General features: G+C 43.0%; 3 protein-coding genes across 3 annotated transcripts in view; 1 reads left to right on the forward strand and 2 right to left on the reverse strand.

The window, feature by feature from the left end:
• LOC311101298 (nucleoredoxin-like) overlaps positions 1–1,763 on the reverse strand; it is a 76,198-nt gene extending 74,435 nt beyond the window's left edge. The window contains exon 1 of the mRNA XM_084142426.1: positions 1,246–1,763. Within this exon, the coding sequence (XP_083998552.1) occupies positions 1,246–1,554 (309 nt within the window). The 5' untranslated portion in view covers positions 1,555–1,763. The remainder of the gene's footprint in view (positions 1–1,245) is intronic.
• A 566-nt stretch (positions 1,764–2,329) lies between these two features.
• Positions 2,330–5,605, reverse strand: LOC311101811 (thioredoxin domain-containing protein 17). Its single transcript, XM_084143011.1, has 4 exons — positions 5,313–5,605; positions 4,943–5,024; positions 3,480–3,555; positions 2,330–2,979 (listed from the first exon to the last, which is right to left on the reverse strand). The coding sequence occupies exons 1-4, from the start codon at positions 5,455–5,457 to the stop codon at positions 2,911–2,913; spliced, it is 372 nt and encodes a 123-aa protein (XP_083999137.1). The 5' UTR covers positions 5,458–5,605; the 3' UTR covers positions 2,330–2,910.
• An 823-nt stretch (positions 5,606–6,428) lies between these two features.
• Positions 6,429–20,600, forward strand: part of LOC311101810 (protein moonraker-like) — a 33,301-nt gene continuing 19,129 nt past the window's right edge. Inside the window, exons 1-15 of the mRNA XM_084143010.1 lie at positions 6,429–6,752; positions 8,146–8,433; positions 8,562–8,832; positions 11,417–11,589; positions 11,689–11,910; positions 12,347–12,545; positions 13,563–13,744; positions 13,868–14,010; positions 14,159–14,314; positions 16,047–16,136; positions 16,451–16,538; positions 16,997–17,083; positions 18,969–19,139; positions 19,391–19,472; positions 19,653–19,773. Coding sequence (XP_083999136.1) covers positions 6,654–6,752; positions 8,146–8,433; positions 8,562–8,832; positions 11,417–11,589; positions 11,689–11,910; positions 12,347–12,545; positions 13,563–13,744; positions 13,868–14,010; positions 14,159–14,314; positions 16,047–16,136; positions 16,451–16,538; positions 16,997–17,083; positions 18,969–19,139; positions 19,391–19,472; positions 19,653–19,773 — 2,372 coding nt within the window. The 5' untranslated portion in view covers positions 6,429–6,653. The remainder of the gene's footprint in view (positions 6,753–8,145; positions 8,434–8,561; positions 8,833–11,416; positions 11,590–11,688; positions 11,911–12,346; positions 12,546–13,562; positions 13,745–13,867; positions 14,011–14,158; positions 14,315–16,046; positions 16,137–16,450; positions 16,539–16,996; positions 17,084–18,968; positions 19,140–19,390; positions 19,473–19,652; positions 19,774–20,600) is intronic.

Genomic DNA, 20,600 nt, shown 5'->3' on the forward strand with positions numbered 1-20,600 from the left:
AATCCATGTCCAGAAAATAAATACAGATTCAAGATATTGTGGTAATCATATTTACAATATAGGCCTAGATTAATTATATGGGACAGTAACTGTACTCATTTGTCAAACTGCACACACATCTTGACAAATTGTGATACATTAGGAACATTTATATTGTTGTGTGCAAGGCAAAATAATGAATAAATAAATAGACAAGGTACATAGAAAAGATTTGGCAATTTTCTGTGAAAGATAAGCTTAATCATCATAACCTTTCTTAACATCTATAGGCTAAACATCTTATTTTGAAACCTTTACATTAAACCCGTTTGAAAGAGATGGACAGACATGATTAAAATGACTTAATGTGACACCTACAGGTTTATTTAGAGGAAATGTGATTAAATCTGTTCTCCTTTTTCAAACATATAGGTGTTATCATATAGCTGTGTACTGTGTAGGCCTATTATGAGATATTGACTTCTGTATCCTAAATAATGTCCCTACAGTTAAATAATTAATCGAACAAAAGCCTAACAGCCAAAGAGTAGGCCATTGTATCCAGTTTCACATATTTCAATAACACTTTGATAAAAATACCTTATATTTGTATTTTTACAATAACTATTTTCAGCATCAATCATTTCACCTGTGCTATAATAAACCTTAGATATTAGGTATCCATATATAGAAGAAAAAAACGTTTAAAAAAGATATGCTGATGTAATTTGTTACCTGAGTATTTGAATTAAAAAGGTTTCTACAAATTCCACTATGAATAACAATACATTTTAGACATCAGCATATCTTCCCACTACCTGTGTGTGTGTGTGATTTTATTATTTCAAAATGGATTTTTAGGCTATAGATAACCTGTGACACATGGCACTGGGGTGCACAATAGATAGGCTATGTTATATCCAATGCAAACAATGGAACCTGCCATAAATACAGTTGGCCTTCTGTAAACCGTATTCTATATACATAACATAAGAGACAGTGACAAACGAATCTACCTACTGAAAAAAATGGTCAGCTGACAACATTAGAAACAAAATATGTTAGACCCTGTATCAACTTTTGGTTCCACAGTCAGTTATGTCCAATGACCCAAATAAAAGCATACACCTGTGCACTGTAAGGTAGGCCTATATAATTGGGCTAAGTATGCGGTTTATTTAAGTAAGGGTTTATTGACGAAATTTGTGTTTTTTATATCAGGGATCAACTCCAGATTCACATTTTTATTAATTGGTCACTGCTTACCTTTTTGTGTCTATCTTTGAAAGGCAATGCCGGCCATTGCATCTCCTGTAAAAAGTCTTGCCAATGTTTCTGGTCCTGATCAGATGAGACGAAGACGATTTCCAATTTGTCTTTATGTTCAGATGATTTTTTGAACTTGTTATAAAACTCACACAGACTGGCGTTGAACTGCTTACAGGGGCCGTTTAAACTGCAGCCGAAGAAGAGCCCGACCAGGGACAGCTTGCCACCCAGCGCCTGTACATCCACCTCTGCTTTCTCGCTGTTGACGAGCCGCTCCCCGAGTAGATTTACCAGAAACTCCGACATGCTGCTCGAGTCCTTGAAATAGACCCTAATATATTCCGTTCTCTTACCAAGACTGCAGAAAATGAAAACTGAATGCTCAGTGAAAACCAACACGCCCTCGTCCTCCAATTTAGCTTCCTTGGAGAGAGAGCCCCAATTCGTGGTATAGCCTATGCTCAAATGTGTGCACAACTACAGATATCCTCCACTCAGCTCAGTCGCTCCAATGCGTGGTGTGCAGGAATGCGCTCCAGATATACTCATACAACAGTGGTTGCACTATTCACGTCAAAGCAAGCAACTCTTTCATGACACCTAGTTATAAAATGGCGATATTGCATCTCTATAATATTCTTGACGTATGTATGTTAAGAAAAATCTGACCACCTTTGTTTCGTCTGGTATTGTATAGCATTACTTGATCAAGTTCACTATTCAAAGACTGATTGTTGTTAGCATTGAGCATGTTTAGGCCTACATGGTACACACATTACATGTTTTGGCCTATGTGTACATTAAACCCGAATAACAGAACTAGGGATAGGTTACTTTTTTCTTCTTCATGAGCCTATCATGGAGCGTAATTTTTACAGACAACATAGCCTATTATTAAATGTGCCAATTATATTATCTAATATTATAATTTCACATAAAAAATAATAGTTTGAAATATAAATAATATCATTATTGAAAAGAAAAAACCTGAACCTAAATGTTTATAATAAGACCTAATGTATTTAGACAGGCTGGGGGAGCCACCTAGCGTCTCACAAAATGAACTGCACTATAGACAAACTATTTTACACATATTTATTTTGTCATCCAACCATCATTTATTTCACTTGACTAAGTTCTACACAACAACACGCCAATCACAGTATAACAGGTAATGTTTCAGTTGATATCTTCACCCTATAGATTTCTGCCATAAGTAAGGAATAAGAATCATCAATTGATGAGATTCAATTCATTTGACACAATTCGTCTGGCACATCACATTCTAGGAGTAGGCTGCCTACCACTTAGGGGAATCTAAGATATTTGTCAAAAGTGGGCTATGTTATGATAACTCTTCTATTTAATTTACTACATTAAACATCAAATTATAAAATCAGTCAGCTAGCTCTACCAAGGCCTCTGGTTATGTTATAGTTGTTTTTTATTTCCATATAAGAATAGCAACACATTCACTGATTAACACTGCCTCGCAGTGAGAGGGAGAGGAGAGTGTATTTGAATTCCAAAGAAACAATCATTCCTATTCAATCTAGTGTAGTCAAAAAGTGCCTGGGCTGGGGCTGGATCTCAGGAAAGAGACAGGACAGTGGGAAATGGAAGATGACCAAGTGTAGGGCGAGTGTAGTCCTCTGTGGTCCTCTAGTCCTCGGTGAACATCATCCTCACCAGGTCAGCTTTGAAGCACTCCTCTTCAACCAGCTTCTGAGGCTGAATTAGATGATGGAGGAAAAGAAACAGAACTTAGCATGTTTTGGTAAGACTTTCCCTGAAGGTATATTTTATCTAGAATGGCCCAGCGTCGTCCAGGGTATGGGAGGGAATGGCCGGCAGGGATGTAGCTCAGTTGGTAGAGCATGGTGTTTGCAACGCCAGGGTTGTGGGTTCGATTCCCACGGGGGGCCAGTATGATTTTTTTATTTTTTATAATAATGTATGCACTAACTGTAAGTCGCTCTGGATAAGAGCGTCTGCTAAATGACGTAAATGTAAATGTAATAACAACCTCACCAATGTGTTATAACAGTTTTTTTTCAAATTACAGATTGACTATCTATAAAATAATAATCAACGCTTTTAGGAGCCTTTGAGTGTTGCCACAAAATCCAAAGAAAAAGCCACACTTTTTTCTCCTTTGAAAGGCAATTTGCAAATCGATCACTATACTAGAAATTATTTTATTTGTGACCTTGCCATGCACTTATGCTCACCGTGCCATATCGGATCAGAGTAGGAACTCCACTGAGCTTCAGAGTCTTCTTGAACTTATTATTGGGATCCTTCCAACTGGTCAAAGATGAAAAGGTAAATTAAGCAAAATACAAAAGTCAGACATAGTTAAAATGTATAATTTTGTGCATTGTATATATACACTGAACAAAAATATAAATGCAACATGCAACAATTTCAAAGATTTTACTGAGTTACAGTTCATATAAGGAAATCAGTCAATTGAAATAAATAAATTAGGCCCTAATCTATGGATTTCACATGACTGGGAATACAGATATGCATCTGTTGGTCACAGATACTTTTAAAAAAGGTAGGGCGTGGATCAGAAAACCAGTCAGTATCTGGTGTGACCACCATTTGCCTCATGCTGCACAACATCTCCTTCGCATAGAGTTGATCAGGCTGTTGATTGTGGCCTGTGGAATGTTGTCCCACTCCTCTTCAATGGCTGTGTGAAGCTGCTGGATTTTGGCAGGAACTGGAACACGGTGTCATACACGTCTATCCAGAGCATCCCAAACATGCTCAATGGATGACACGTCTGGTGAGTATGCAGGCCATGGAAGAACTGGGACATTTTCAGCTTCCAGGAATTGTGTACAGATCCTTGCGACATTGGGCCGTAAATTATTATGCTGAAACATGAGGTGATGGCGGCGGATGAATGGCAGGACAATGGGCCTCAGGATCTCGTCACGGTATCTCTGTGCATTCAAATTGCCATCAATAAAATCCAATTGTGTTCGTTGTCCGTAGCTTATGCCTGCCCATGACATAACCCCACTGCCACCATGGGGTACTCTGTTTAGCAAACCGCTCACCCACACAACGCCATACACGTGGTCTGTGGTTGTGAGGCCAGTTGGACGTACTGCCAAATTCTCTAAAACAACGTTGGAGGTGGCTTATGGTTGAACAGATAGCATAAAATTCTCTGGCAACAGTTCTGGTGGACATTCCTGTCTTTTGTGACAAAACTGCACATTTTAGAGTGGCCTTTTATTGTCCCCAGCACAAGGTGCACCTGTGTAATGATCATGCTGTTTAATCAGTTTCTTGATATGCCACACCTGTCAGGTGGATGGATTATCTTGGCAAATGAGAAATGCTCACTAACATGGATGTAAACACATTTGTGCACAAAATTTGAGAGAAATAAGCTTTTTGTGCGTATGGAAAATGTCTGGGATCTTTGATTTCAGCTCATGAAACATGTTGCGTTCATATTTTTGTTCAGTGTATTTTGCTCAATTCAAATATGCTGTCCGAGAGAGCCAAAAATTAATGATGTTACAACTTGCACAATTTATCTAAGCTTTTCAAAACTACTAGCTGCATTTGAGGGTAAGAAAAATACTTATTTTCTATTGCCTGTGGATTGCACAGCACTATCATTCTGCTTTCATCACCAGTGAATATAAAGAAAAAGTCGAGAACATACTATGGCCTCTCTCCAACCTGACAGTAGATGAAGACAGAGCCCTCGGGAAGGTGGGACATCTCTCCTCTAACAACTGGCTCAGCTGGAGGGGAAAGAGGAGAACAAAGCTGGGAAATCTGTGTGGCTTTGATTTATGCACGCAATAAATCACACAACAGCTACAACTTCCTAAAATAATACAGAAAATATAGTATAAGACGAGCATCCCCAGTAAACACATTACAGAGAGAATAGTCGGCTTGGCTACAATGAATTGCCGACCATAACGCAGCAGATACTGACGCATTATGACAGATAGCTGGAATAGAAAGCCAACTGCTATATGTGTCAAATACAAATTATTACAGCCATAAAATAATAACTATATTACCTTTCACACAATCTGGACACCAACTCATCCCTTGAGCGTCTTTATCACCAGAGAAATATGCGAATATGTCCTTTCCTTTCCTCTCAGACACTGCTTTGCAGAATTCATCATAACCATGGACCTTTACTTCTTCGTAATGAGACATGATGAAATAGAATAAGTAGCAGTATTATAAATTATCGTACGCAACGCAAGCAGGTATGGAGCGTTTCATGCAAGAATACATATGAGTTGAACCCTTTGCACTATGATCGCCTCTCAAATACTACGAGCAGAGAGGAAGAAGTAAGGAGAGAGGCCCAACTCGGCGGAAAATCTGTCTCTGTCCATAAGGTGGCGTTTTTTAGTTTTTTCGCCGACCAAGCAAGGAGTTTTTGTATGGAGGTCAATGAGTGTCGAATTTGGTCAACAAAAAAATGAATGTCTTATTTGCTACGTGATGTTTATTTGATTGAATTTCGTAATGCTTAAGTTGTTACGACTGTACTGATATAAGTAGGACACATGACATCCTCTCAACTTGGATTAAAAACACTTTGTATTGGAGTAATCGCGAGATGTCTATGCATATTCATGATATGAGGCTAGTAGCATAGCATCTCTCCATTGAACACAGGCGGTTGACGTCAACAACCCTCATCGAATATTCAAAAAATAATTAAAAAATAATGAGATATCCACCAATCCAAAGAAAGGAAAGACGGGAGCTAGACAGCCCGCCGTGCTGCTTTGTGGACAACGACTCCCATTGTTAGGGCAGAGAGACAAGTATCTTGTCAGTATATCCATAATCTTTGCTATGAGTACAGAAAACGCATGACAACGCTTCCTCTTCCTGTCTATGAAAAATAAAAGTGATAGGACAACATCATCCTATTCGTGTAATGCTTTTGATGACTATTTCATCGAAACAAACAGAACCTTATAGACACAAATATATAGAAAAATTAACATTTTATAATATTAGTCCAATTTTAGTCAAATTCTACAGTCAAATAAGTATTTAAAATGTCCTACATCTGGTTATGTTTGACGGTTTCTCTTTCCGTAGGTTAGAAATACCCACTTCTTGTTTTTACGGAAGGCCGTGCTTATTATTTGTTGTCATGGCGGCCTTTTAAACAGTTTTAACTGTGATTAGCTTACTAGCTAGTTGTAGAAGTCTATCACGTACAAAAAGTATCATAGGTACATCTTTTCACTTTCTAAGCATAATGTACCATCCGGTTGCATGGCTAGATACGTATTGAATTGATCAAAGCTAACGTTAGCTAGGGTTACAGGCTACAGCTGATTTAGATACACCGGTAGCTTGCTAGGGCCGGGGATTTAGGAACAGCCATGGCTGCAAACCTTCTGGAGTCCCCGATGACCTTAGGACAATCGAAAAGCTGGGTCACATTAGGTCCAAATCGTAGCACTCGGCTTTCTCAGACTCAGGTAAGATAACGTTAGCTAAAGGACATTCATGTAAACCCACATATGGTCAAATGGATTGTGAACTATCTGAGCAATAGACCACAGTTCGTAAGATTGAACCAGGCAATATCAGACCAGATATGCACAAACACGGTAACGTTAGCCCCACAAGGGACGGGCCTGTCACCTTTCCTGTTTACTCTCTATACTCTCTATATGACTTCACACACAACAATGAACTAAGCCACCTGCAGAAATTATCTGACTCTGTTATAGTAAGTTGTATCATGAAAGGAGACGATGCTCATCACAGGGAATTAACAGAGTCCTGGGAGTTATAGTGGACAATAAACTGAAGGATAATTCCCAGAGTATCTACAAAAAAGCCCAATCCAGACTGTACTTTTTAAGGAAGCTAAGGTCTTTTAATGTGTGTGACACAATGCTTCTCATGTTTTACAGCAGTGTAGTGGCTAGTGTTATGCCATTGTGTGCTGAAAGGGAAACTTAGTGAAAGATGACATAAACAAACTGGACAAAATCATAAAGAAAGCAAGTGATACAATCAGATGCAGTCGAGTCAATGCAGGACATGTTCATAAAAAGGCTGCAAGCTAAAACACACATGATCATGGACAATGCCACACACCCACCACATAGCACTCTAATGCAACACAGTAGCAGGTTCATCCTGCCCAAACATTCCACAAAGATGTTCCGAAGGTCATTTTTACCCACAGCCATCATAAATGACTAATTTGTTATTCCTTTTTAATGTGTAGTTGTTGCTGTTTCCCAGGAGGAAAGACAACACAATTTCTTACCTATCTTTTATGGTAATTAACGTGCAGGTGTCTTATTTAAGCAATGAGGCCTGGGGGGGTGTGTATATGGCCAATATACCACAGCTAAGGGCTGTTCTTAGGCTCGACGCAACGTAGTATATTGGCCATATGTCACAAACACCCGAGGTGCCTTATTGCTATTATAAAATGGTTACCAACATAATTAGAGCAGTAAAAATAAATGTGCTGTCAGCCAATCAGCATTCAGGGCCCGATCCACCCAGTTTATAATATGTGTTTTGTCATGTGTTTGTCTCTGATACGGGTCCTGTCTTTGTCATTTTATTAATTGATAATGCTGAAGTGATAAAACAATTTCCCAAGTTGGGATTAATAAAGTACTACTGTACTCTCTACTCTCTCGCTCTCTCCTTCTTATACTAGTCATGCTACTAACATGCCATCATGATGGATATTAAAATATAACATTATAACGTTGAGAATGCCAGTTGATGTGGCCAGGTCATAAGTTGGACAGCTGGATGTAACATCAACTCAGCTAGCTAAGTTGGTCGCTATGTCATTGCAACAGCAGGAATGATGCCAGTGCCACTATTGTTCTCTTTCAGTTACTCTTCAATGCAGCCATGCCTGCCAACGCCTATAACCGTGCCACCCAAGTTGGCCCACCTGCACCCATTGTGATTGAGAAGCTGATGCCCTGGGTGGAGAAGCGGGATGACCTGGATAGCACCGGCAGCTCTCTGTGTTTCTCTGCTCTGTCTGAGGAGCGTCTGCTGGCTGCAGTCAGGCTGGCCAAGAGAGATCTGAGGAAGAGACGACAGGAGTCATTGAACAGCTCCCCCATCAGACCACAGCCAGAGGAGACCACACCCATCAAGAGCAATGTGGAGCAGGTAAATAAGAGCCAGCGAAAGCAGGCTCATCAATATACTCCCCTTTCACTTGTACTGTTTATATCCATCTTATTCTGCTCCAAGAACGATGAATCAATGATCAACCTTTATAATTTTTCAATTGCAAGCAGAAGAGGGTTGTTCCTAAGGGGAGGTCAAAAACGGCCGGCCCCAAAGAAGAAGTGACTCGGTCTGGAGCCGAGGTGCTTGTATACACCCCCCAGAAGTACATCTCCGTACCCCCTGGGCCTGATCATGGCCTGTCCCCCCCAACCAGAGACCCAGGCCCAAGGCAGACAGCCAGTCAGGAGCCCCAGAGAGCCCTCAGCCAGGAGGTCTGCAGGCTACAGAGAGAGCTGGCCAACTACATCCAGAGAATAGATCAGCTGGCTAACAGAGGTAACTCCACATAAATAAAGTCACCCATGAGTTTACCAGTCAAATCGCCATGGTCAGAGGTTCTAGGCCTGTTCTAGTGATTATATTTCTATGGGGAACATAGCTGGAGTGGCACCTTGTTGGCATACATGCTGCTAATGTTTGAATCTATTTAATATGCTGTTGAATCAAATTACATTTTATTTGTCACATACACGTGTTTAGCAGATGTTATTGCGGGTGTAGCGAAATGCTTGTGCTTCTAGTTCTGACAGTGCAGTAATATCTAACGAGTAATATCTAACAATTTCGCAACATATACCCAATACACACAAATCTAAGTAAGGAATGGAATTAAGAATATATACATATATGGATGAGCAATGACAGAGTGGCATGGACTAAGATACAGTAGAATATTATAGAATACAGTATATACGGTACATATGAGATGAGTAATGCAAGATATGTAAACAATATTAAAGTGACTAGTGTTCCATTTCTTAAAGTGGCCAGTGATTTCTAGTCTACAGTGGGGAAAAAAAGTATTTAGTCAGCCACCAATTGTGCAAGTTCTCCCACTTAAAAAGATGAGAGAGGCCTGTAATTTTCATCATAGCTACACGTCAACTATGAAAGACAAATCGAGGAAAAAAAATCCAGAAAATCACATTGTAGGATTTTTAATGAATTTATTTGCAAATTATGGTGGAAAATAAGTATTTGGTCACCTACAAACAAGCAAGATTTCTGGCTCTCACAGACCTGTAACTTCTTCTTTAAGAGGCTCCTCTGTCCTCCACTCGTTACCTGTATTAATGGCACCTGTTTGAACTTGTTATCAGTATAAAAGACACCTGTCCACAACCTCAAACAGTCACACTCCAAACTCCATTATGGCCAAGACCAAAGAGCTGTCAAAGGACACCAGAAACAAAATTGTAGACCTGCACCAGGCTGGGAAGACTGAATCTGCAATAGGTAAGCAGCTTGGTTTGAAGAAATCAACTGTGGGAGCAATTATTAGGAAATGGAAGACATACAAGACCACTGATAATCTCCCTCGATCTGGGGCTCCACGCAAGATCTCACCCCGTGGGGTCAAAATGATCACAAGAACGGTGAGCAAAAATCCCAGAACCACACGGGGGGACCTAGTGAATGACCTGCAGAGAGCTGGGACCAAAGTAACAAAGCCTACCATCAGTAACACACTACGCCGCCAGGGACTCAAATCTTGCAGTGCCAGGCGTGTCCCCCTGCTTAAACCAGTACATGTCCAGGCCCGTCTGAAGTTTGCTAGAGTGCATTTGGATGATCCAGAAGAGGATTGGGAGAATGTCATATGGTCAGATGAAACCAAAATATAACTTTTTGGTAAAAACTCAACTCGTCGTGTTTGGAGGACAAAGAATGCTGAGAACACCATACCTACTGTGAAGCATGGGGGTGGAAACATCATGCTTTGGGGCTGTTTTTCTGCAAAGGGACCAGGACGACTGATCCGTGTAAAGGAAAGAATGAATGGGGCCATGTATCGTGAGATTTTGAGTGAAAACCTCCTTCCATCAGCAAGGGCATTGAAGATGAAACGTGGCTGGGTCTTTCAGCATGACAATGATCCCAAACACACCGCCCGGGCAACGAAGGAGTGGCTTCGTAAGAAGCATTTCAAGGTCCTGGAGTTGCCTAGCCAGTCTCCAGATCTCAACCCAATAGAAAATCTTTGGAGGGAGTTGAAAGTCCGTGTTGCCCAGCGACAGCCCCAAAACATCACTGCTCTAGAGGAGATCTGCATGGAGGAATGGGCCAAAATACCAGCAACAGTGTGTGAAAACCTTGTGAAGACTTACAGAAAACGTTTGACCTGTGTCATTGCCAACAAAGGGTATATAACAAAGTATTGAGAAACTTTTGTTATTGACCAAATACTTATTTTCCACCATAATTTGCAAATAAATTCATTAAAACAATGTGGTTTTCTGGATTTTTTTCCCTCATTTTGTCTGTCATAGTTGACGTGATGATGAAAATTACAGGCCTCTCTCATCTTTTTAAGTGGGAGAACTTGCACAATTGGTGGCTGACTAAATACTTTTTTCCCCCACTGTATGTCTATAGGCAGCAGCCTCTAATGTGCTAGTGATGGCTATTTAACAGTCTGATGGCCTTGAGATAGAAGCTGTTTTTCAGTCTCTCAGTCCCAGCTTTGATGCACCTGTACTGACCTCGCCTTCTGGATGTTAGCGGGGTAAACAGGCAGTGGCTCGGGTGGTTGATGTCCTTGATGATCTTTTTGGCCTACCTGTGACATCGGGTGCTGTAGGTGTCCTGGAGGGCGGGTAGTTTGCCCCCGGTAATGGATTGGGCAGACCGCACCACCCTCTGGAGAGCCCTGCGGTTGCGGGCGGTGCAGTTGCCGTACCAGGCGGTGATATAGCCCGACAGGATGCTCTCAATTGTGCATCTGTAAAAGTTTGTGAGGGTTTTAGGTGCGGGTTTGTGAGGGTTTTAAGTACCAAATATTTTGAATGGTATTTAGCGTATGGGACACTGCATGCAGTTTAGAGACCCATGGTCATGTGTATTGTGCTGTGCATTCTAGGGCGAATGGTTGCAGAGCCCTTGGAGCCTGATGAGCAGCGCAGGGTGGATGTCCGCAGACAGGAACAGGCAGCCCGCTCTGCACGCATCATCTATGTGCTGCAACAACAGGTGAAAGAAATCCAAGAGGATTTGGACAAACTACGCTCACAGAAGATTCAGCACACAAAGAAAGTAAGTCTCACTTAATAACCAATGCTGTCGTACTCTGAGGTTCATGATGAGGACAATGACAAAGACTAACATCTATCTCCCTCGCTCTTTGTTTGTCAGTCCAGAGCGATTGACAGGTTGGCTGCTGCCCACAGAGGGGCGGTTAGGGCCATGCAGGTGTTCACTAATCAGCTGTCTGACACGTCTGAGGGGAGGTTGCCCTCCCATTATAAAGAGCTGGGCCAGCTGATCCGCCAGCTTTCTCTGTGCTCGGCCAAAGTGGAGGTGGGCCAGGGATCAGCCATCCCAGAGACTGCCCTGGACATCCTGCAGAAACTAGAGGTCAGTCAGAGGCTGAGTCCCAAATAGCACCTTATTCTCTTTATAGTGCAGTACTTTTGACCAGGGGCAGGGGCCATAGGTCTCTGGTCCAAAGTAATGCACTATATAGGAAATTGAAAGCCATTTGCGATGCATCCATAGATTTAATCCATCACCTACAGGTCACTCTCACCTTATTAAACAGAAGATGGGCACCAGAACATTTGGTCATTTTTTATAAGTAATCAAACTTTGTAAATCTATATTAGGTTATACAAGCAATACCCCATTTAAAAACCTAAGCTATTAAATCTAAAGAAACTGGAAATAAATGTGCTGGAGAGCCACAAAACCATAGGTAAAGCTGATGTGTTATACAGTACATTTAATTTAGATTTTATTTGGCTTCTTTCATTTGAATGTATTTGATTTTCCTGTCTCTCTCTGTGTCTCTCAGACCCTGGATACTGCTCTCAGCAAGCAGGAGAGTCCAGCACAGAGGAGGCAGGCCCGAGCACGCAGCTTCTCCCCTGCACGCCACCGCAGGTCTCCACATCGCAGCACGTCTCCTCCCCGTCCCCGTGCACCCAGGGGCCCTGCCACCAGGGGTATCAGAGGACATCGTAGAGCAGCAGGCCCCAAGAAGTCCTTCCCTGGTGAGCAACGAGCAGGTGTTCTCATTCTGTGACTCAGCATTCAGAGACACTCATTATCACAGTCAGCTGTGCTGCTGAAGCTATTTGATTAGCATTTTAATAAGGATAGCCTAATTATCTTTTTTTTTATTGGCTCATTATTCCATATCCTCATAACATCAAAAACGAATGTAAATGAATTTCATACATCATAAAACCGGGAACAACCAACACAGCAAATGCGTCAGACAAATCAGTATCCCCCTCCTACGGTTGAAACCACACGCACACTGACACAGCTGTTGATAAAATATCTGATCCAAAAATAGAACATTTGTGGTGGGCGTAACATTTCCTGAAACTGCATTTTTTTATTTGAGCATCTCATGTCTTTGTTATTTACCCTGTTCTTTCATTGTGAACGAGGGAGCAGATCCTTACGGCTCCCACGGCTCAGGAAATCACCTGAAGGCTTAAGTGCTGTGTGTGTTTGGGCCTCCCACCGAGCCTGAATCACGGCACCAGGGTGGAGATTAATGAGAGGCTGGCTAGCTGCAAAGAGGGGAAAGAGGGCCGGGGTCCGGTTCTCTGGCCATGGGTCTCCTGCAGGCAGCTCATTGTGTGGGTGGCTAGCACCTACTGTGTACAGTCTCCCTGTGGGAGAGAGGGTCCAGCCACCACACACCACGAGAGGGTTTGAACTGCATGTCACGCTCAGGTCTCCTTGGCAACTAATAACAGTTCCCAATGTCAATGAACAAGCCCCCAACCTTCTCCACACTGCCAAACAAGCAGCAGGCAGGTGTCTGTTTGTGTGCTAGTTGGCCAGATAAGTGTGTAGTCTCTCAAAGGAGCATGCAGGTGTTATCCCTAAGGGCCATACAGGCTTTACTCATGTTTGATTAGTCATGCCAAGCACTGTAACACTTATCTGTAAGGGCCTATAGAAATTATTGAGCACATAGCCTAGCTGTTCAAGTATTTCAAAACATTTAATTTTTTGTTTGTTATCATGAGCCAATGTTGTGATGTTAGCAGATAGGAGAGCGGTCCATCAGCATCAGCAGCCCCCCAGAGCCACAGAGCCTCCTCCACAGCTGGATCGCAGCCAGGTGCTCAGGGCTGGCCTGGAGAGCCTGGTCCATCTCAGAGAACTCAGGGAAGGAGGGGGACAGGTCCCCAACAGTCAAGGAGGAGCACTGCACCCAGATAGGACAAAGGTCAGTGAGTTTAATACTTACATTTTCGACGCAATTAAATGTATTTTAATATGTCCATTAATAACTGTCTAGCCTGAACTATTTTCACTACAATTGTGTCTCTTAAATATTATCTTTGTCCAGAAGCAGGGAGCCCATGTGAGGGATGCAGGTTTCCAGCAGCCCACAGTGGCTTCCAGGCTGAGAGTGTGTCAGCACCCACAGAAGGAGGCCTCTGTGCCCTGGATACCAACGTCACCTCACTCTCCTCCTAAACAACAACAGCGGTGAGCTCAGAAGAGAGCACTCTCTCTTGTCCTCCGTCTCTCTTTTGTAACTTACTCTTGCTGCGTACTCTCTCTCCCTCGCTTACATTCTCGCTCTCTTTTAATTGTAATTTTTTCTAATCCACTTCCACTTGTGTTACGTGTCCAGCTCCCCTCAGAAGAGGCCAGAGCCTCGATGTCTGTTCTCCCCTCTGAAGCCCTCCTCAGGCCCCTCAGAGCAGCAGCTGAGTGGTGTGGTGACAGCAGAGCAGGACCAGGGTCTGACCTCTGATAGACAGAGACAAGTCCACAACGAAGCCCTCAGGTCAGTGATAATAACAATAATACATTTGTGTTTCATTTAACACAGAAAACATAAACCATTGGACATGGCAAACAACCTTGTGTCTTATTAGCATCATAGCACCTTATTAGTCTCACTTATTTGAGGTTTTAGTTGATGTATAATACACTACATGACCAAAGGTATGTGGACACCTGCTCGTCCAATGTCTCATTCCAAAATCATGGGCATTAATATAGAGTTGGTCCCCCCTTTGCTGCTATAACAGCCTCCACTCTTCTGGGAAGGCTTTCCACTAGATGTTGGAACATTGCTGCGGGGACTTTCTTCCATTCAGCCACGAGCATTAGTGATGTTGGGCAATTAGGCCTGGCTCGCAGTCAGCTTTCCAATTCATCCCAAAGGTGTTTGATGGGGTTGAGGTCAGGGCTCTGTGCAGGCCAGTCAAGTTCTTCCACACCGATCTCGACAAACCATTTCTGTATGGACCTCACTTTGTGCACATGGGCATTGTCATGCTGAAACAGGAAAGGGCCTTCCCCAAACTGTTGCCACAAAGTTGGAAGCACAGAATTGTCTAGAATGTCATTGTATGCTGTAGCATTAAGATTTCCCTTCATGAAAAACAGCCCCAGACCATCATTCCTTCTCCTCCAAACTTTACAGTTGGCACTATGCATTTGGGCAGGTAGATGCCAGGAGAACGCTGCCAAACCCAGATTAGTCCGTCGGACTGCCAGATGGTGAAGCGTGATTCATCACTCCAGAGAACGCGTTTCCACTGCTCCAGAGTCCAATGGCAGCGAGCTTTACAACACTCCAGACGACGCTTGGCATTGCGCATGGTGATCTTAGGCTTGTGTGCGGTTGCTCGGCCATGGAAACCCATTTCATTAAGCTCCTGGCGAACAGTTATTGTGCTGACGTTGCTTCCAGAGGCAGTTTGGAACTCGGTAGTGAGTGTTGCATCCGAGGACCTGCTAGTTTTACGCGCTACGCACTTCAGCACTCGGCGGTCCCGTTCTGTGAGCTTGTGTGGCCTACCACTTCGCGTTGTTGCTCCTAGACGTTTCCACTTCACAATAACAGCACTTACAGTTGACCGGGGCAGCTCTAGCAGGGCAGACATATGACGAACTGACTATGATGGTGCCACGTTGAAAGTCACTGAGCTCTTCAGTAAGGCCATTCTACTGCCAATGATTGTCTATGGAGATTGCATGGCTGTGTGCTCGATTTTATACACCTGTCAGCAACAGGTGTGGCTGAAGTGGCCGAATCCACTAATTGTATACATAGTGTTTATGTGTTATAGCTGTGTGGACTGGCAGAATGAATTAACCAAGGGAAACTGCCCAGGGAACAGTTAAATTAATGGATCTGCTCATTTTGCTTAATTAAGTCATTTAAAACCCTGATCTCAGACCCCACTTGCTGAAAGCTGCAAGCAATACTCTGATTCCAATTCAAAGTTAACCTCTTCAATAAATTAAATCTAGGTGCTTGCTTGTTATATTGGGGACATTATTCTTTTTTTAAAGCACCGTTATCGATAGCAGTGCCTGCCTGCCCTAAATTCAAGTGCACAGCAACCCTCTACACTAATCAAAACATAATTAGTGCAATTGAGGTCTATAATTAATCAAATGCCTGCAGCCTGCTTTCGGTAGCTAACATTAGGACTGGTTTATGTGGACCTCTAATTGAAACGGTTCTGTCTGTGTTGTACGGTGTGGTCTATGTGAATGCACAGGCAAGCCTGGCTTGACAGGATGACCATGCAGAGACTGAGGGACCTAAATCAGCTGAGTAAAGATGAAGCAGAACGCATCCAGAGACTCCGGTACACTAGTGTAGTACTATGTCCTCTACACACTCCCTATCATAGCCTAGGAACAAATATACTGTTAGTCTACCCTGTCAAGCTAAAAGTGGGAGGTCCAAATATGTTGTAGTTGTGTCAAGGTACTAGTTCCTCAGTGTGAAACTATGGCCACTTAACATCTCCCTGAACCCCTCCAGGTTTGTGACAAGTATGAGTCTGGAAATCAATGGACAAACACAATATTACCAAGCCAGAGGGGAATAACTGAGTGAAAAGACAGGATTCAAAGCCTCTATATTGTCACACCAGACTTACGCATGTGTGTGTGTCAGGTCTGAGGTGGGCTCTCCAACCCAGTGGGCTGAGAGAGCTGAGCAGGAGGCCCGAGGGAGACTACAGCCTCTGTTGGACCAGGCCCTGGTAAGACAGTCATTTAAACTCTCCTCTCAAAAAATAAAGGGTTGTATGCACACAAAAAATAGACAACCTTTTTAGTTTTGTCTTGCTTTTCAGCAGGCAGGGAAATAAATAACTGAGTGTGTAACTTTGCTGTCACTCAATACCCACATTGTTGTTACATCAGAAAAGCCTGGACCAAGGAAAGCTTTCCCCTCACTCAGGAATTCCACTTACCTCAGAGTAGTGGGAAAATCAATACATCTAATTTGTAATTGAAAAATCCATACAGCTATTTACCACCAGATTTGTGCCACCATAGTGAAATGAATAGGGAATTTACAGCTAAGCCTAGGGTGTACTGCTGCAGCCTTGTGTGTGTGCTGAGTGAAAAGACTGAGTTAGAGTAGGAGAGGTTGGTGTTAGGTGGGAGAAGGTCAATAGTGGTGTGGTACTGAGCTTGCCCTACTTGTTTACTCCAGCAGATGGGAGCTGCTGCCTCTCAGGCCCGGGACAGAAAGGCCACATCGTCACTGAGGCATCGGCTGTCTGAGCAGGCTGCAGACAGAGTGAGTAGCCCTGTCACATCGTAATGATACTGACCTATATTACACAGTGTTATATATATATATATATATATATATATATATATATATATATATATATATATATATATATATATATACATACATATACAGTGAGGGAAAAAAGTATTTGATCCCCTGATTTTGTACGTTTGCCCAATGACAAAGAAATGATCAGTCTATAATTTTAATGGTAGGTTTATTTGAACAGTGAGAGACAGAATAACAACCAAAAAATCCAGAAAAACGCATGTCAAAAATGTTATAAATTGATTTGCATTTTAATGAGGGAAATAAGTATTTGACCCCTCTGCAAAACATGACTTAGTACTTGGTGGCAAAACCCTTGTTAGCAATCACAGAGGTCAGACGTTTCTTGTAGTTGGCCACCAGGTTTGCACACATCTCAGGAGGGATTTTGTTCCACTCCTCTTTGCAGATCTTCTCCAAGTCATTAAGGTTTCGAGGCTGACGTTTGGCAACTCGAACATTCAGCTCCCTCCACAGAATTTCTATGGGATTAAGGTCTGGAGACTGGCTAGGCCACTCCAGGACCTTAATGTGCTTCTTCTTGAGCCACTCCTTTGTTGCCTTGGCCGTGTGTTTTGGGTCATTGTCATGCTGGAATACCCATCCACGACCCATTTTCAATGCCCTGGCTGAGGGAAGGAGGTTCTCACCCAAGATTTGACAGTACATGGCCCCGTCCATCGTCCCTTTGATGCGATGAAGTTGTCCTGTCCCCTTAGCAGAAAAACACCCCCAAAGCATAATGTTTCCACCTCCATGTTTGACGGTGGGGATGGTGTTCTTGGGGTCATAGGCAGCATTCCTTCTCCTCCAAACACGGCGAGTTGAGTTGATGCCAAAGAGCTCCATTTTGGTCTCATCTGACTACAACACTTTCACCCAGTTCTCCTCTGAATCATTCAGATGTTCATTGGCAAACTTCAGACGGCCCTGTATATGTGCTTTCTTGAGCAGGGGGACCTTGCGGGCGCTGCAGGATTTCAGTCCTTCACGGCATAGTGTGTTACCAATTGTTTTCTTGGTGACTATGGTCCCAGCTGCCTTGATCATTGACAAGATCCTCCCGTGTAGTTCTGGGCTGATTCCTCACCGTTCTCATGATCATTGCAACTCCACGAGGTGAGATCTTGCATGGAGCCCCAGGCTGAGGGAGATTGACAGTTCTTTTGTGTTTCTTCCATTTGCGAATAATCGCAACAACTGTTGTCACCTTCTCACCAAGCTGCTTGGCGATGGTCTTGTAGCCCATTCCAGCCTTGTGTAGGTCTACAATCTTGTCCCTGACATCCTTGGAGAGCTCTTTGGTCTTGGCCATGGTGGAGAGTTTGGAATCTGATTGATTGATTGCTTCTGTGGACAGGTGTCTTTTATACAGGTAACAAGCTGAGATTAGGAGCACTCCCTTTTAAGAGTGTGCTCCTAATCTCAGCTTGTTACATGTATAAAAGACACCTGGGAGCCAGAAATCTTTCTGATTGAGAGGGGGTCAAATACTAATTTCCCTCATTAAAATGCAAATCTATAACATTTTTTACATGTGTTTTTCAGGATTTTTTTGTTGTTATTCTGTCTCTCACTGTTCAAATAAAACTACCATTAAAATTATAGACTGATCATTTCTTTGTCAGTGGGCAAACGTACAGGGGATCAAATACTTTTTTCCCTCACTGTATATATATATATATTTTTCATTATTTGAGTCCCAAATGCCCATAGGGCTTTGGTCAAAAGTAGTGCACTATATAGGGAATAGGGTGCCATTTCGAGAAACAGCCCTGAAGGGATTCCATAAAACCCTTTCCCATGTGCTGAGCTCTGTGCTATCTACCTCCCTCTCCAGGCTGCGGAGAGCGCTGAGGTGCTGAGTGAGGCCCTGCTAGAGGAGCTGCTGGCTGATGCAGCGCAGGCCGCCTGGGCGGCGGAGACAGACAGACGGACGGAGGGTTTGGCCCAGCGCCAGCTCCAGACCCCCACCCTGGAGAGCATGCTGCTGCGCATGGAGGAGATGGAGGTGAGCCCTGAGCACGGCCCTATGGAAAGGCCACCAAACAAAGGTCACAGGGAGTTTGAAAGGGCACCGCTGGTTAGTTTGTCATGCAAGGCCTGTGTGATATTTGACAGCCTTGGTCAAGCTGTGCTGTGGAGATACAGTGAATGCACTGTCCAGTCCCGTCTGGATTCCTTATAAGGCTTTGTATTATTGTTTGGCTGAAAAATTAATAAAAATAATATACTTATTTTATCATCTATGTGTTTGAGCAGAAAGACCAGGAAGCTGTGAGGAGGCGCTTTGCTACCATCACATACTCAGACCCTCACTACTGGGACAGAGGGGACACAACTGGTGAGTAAACAGACCAAGTAACTCCTCCGCACATTTTTGCATTGTTGTTCATCTGGTGCACTGCAGGTAGAGGTATTGTGTTAGTGCTGTTTTAGCCAGTTGAGAGCAAGGCTATCCCTCATTCTAACTCATTTTCCACCCCTCTTTCTCTCATCCCCCTCTCCCCCATCTGTCTCTCAGGGCCCCAGAGGTCTGCTCCAGGCTCCAGGCCAGTCTCTCCTCAGCCCATTAGGATCACCAGGCCAGCACTGAGACACACCACCACGGCTGACATTGTCCTGGAGAGCCCTGTGGAGACCGGGTGAGTTGACATGTGCGCTTCTGTTTTCTCCCTTTCCCAGGGGATTTCTGGTGTTGCCAAAGCGCTCTTTTCTGTGAATAGTCCTATGCACAGAATTCAATAGAACATTGTGTATTATTACAGTATCTGTATGTTAATATGTTTGTTTTGTAGTAATCACCATGCAATACTGCAGCCACCATCTTAGAGAAGCTTCAAGCCCTATCTTAGTTTAATGGGTTAATGTATGGACAGAAGGTTTGAGAAACAGATAGATAGATATTAATAAGGAATATATTACATTATATACTGGGTGGTTCGAGCCCTGAATGCTGATTGGCTGACAGCCGTGGTATATCAGACCGTATACAATGGGTATGACAAAACATTTATTTTTACTGCTCTAATTACGTTGGTAACCAGTTTATAATAGCAATAAGGCACCTCTGGGATTTGTGGTATGTGGCCAATATACCACGGCTACAGTCTGTATCCAGGCACTCCGCGTTGCGTCATGCATAAGAACATCCCTTAGCCGTGGTATATTGGCCATATACCACACCCCCTCGGGCCTTATTGTTTAATTATACATTTACTGTTCGAAGATTGGAATGCCATACCCCACCGTTTGTTGATGTTGCCGATTGTAGTTAATGGTTATGAGATGCTATACCGGGTGATGGGACTTCTGGAGTCTCTACTAAATGTGAATTCATATCAGGCAGGAACTCATTAAGGACAATATAACGAGACAAAACTGATGCAGAACATTGATCCCATAAATTTAAGACTGTGAGAAAGTGCCCAACAAAACCACAGTCCCAAAAACGGTCAATTACTTTATTTTC

The sequence above is a fragment of the Coregonus lavaretus genome (genome assembly GCF_964263955.1).
Source record: "Coregonus lavaretus genome assembly, chromosome: 26".
NCBI classification, from domain to species: domain Eukaryota; kingdom Metazoa; phylum Chordata; class Actinopteri; order Salmoniformes; family Salmonidae; genus Coregonus; species Coregonus lavaretus.

Bases quoted from the DNA above. Each gene is read 5' to 3' on its own strand.
- LOC311101811 (XM_084143011.1), bottom strand. From the start codon at position 5,457: ATGTCTCATTACGAAGAAGTAAAGGTCCATGGTTATGATGAATTCTGC. The intron at 3,556-4,942 runs GTATGTTCTCGA...ATCTTTGACCAG, and splicing joins CAGGTTGGAGAGAGGCCATA to TTGGAAGGATCCCAATAATA. The intron at 2,980-3,479 runs GTGAGCATAAGT...CATCTAATTCAG, and splicing joins CTCTGATCCGATATGGCACG to CCTCAGAAGCTGGTTGAAGA.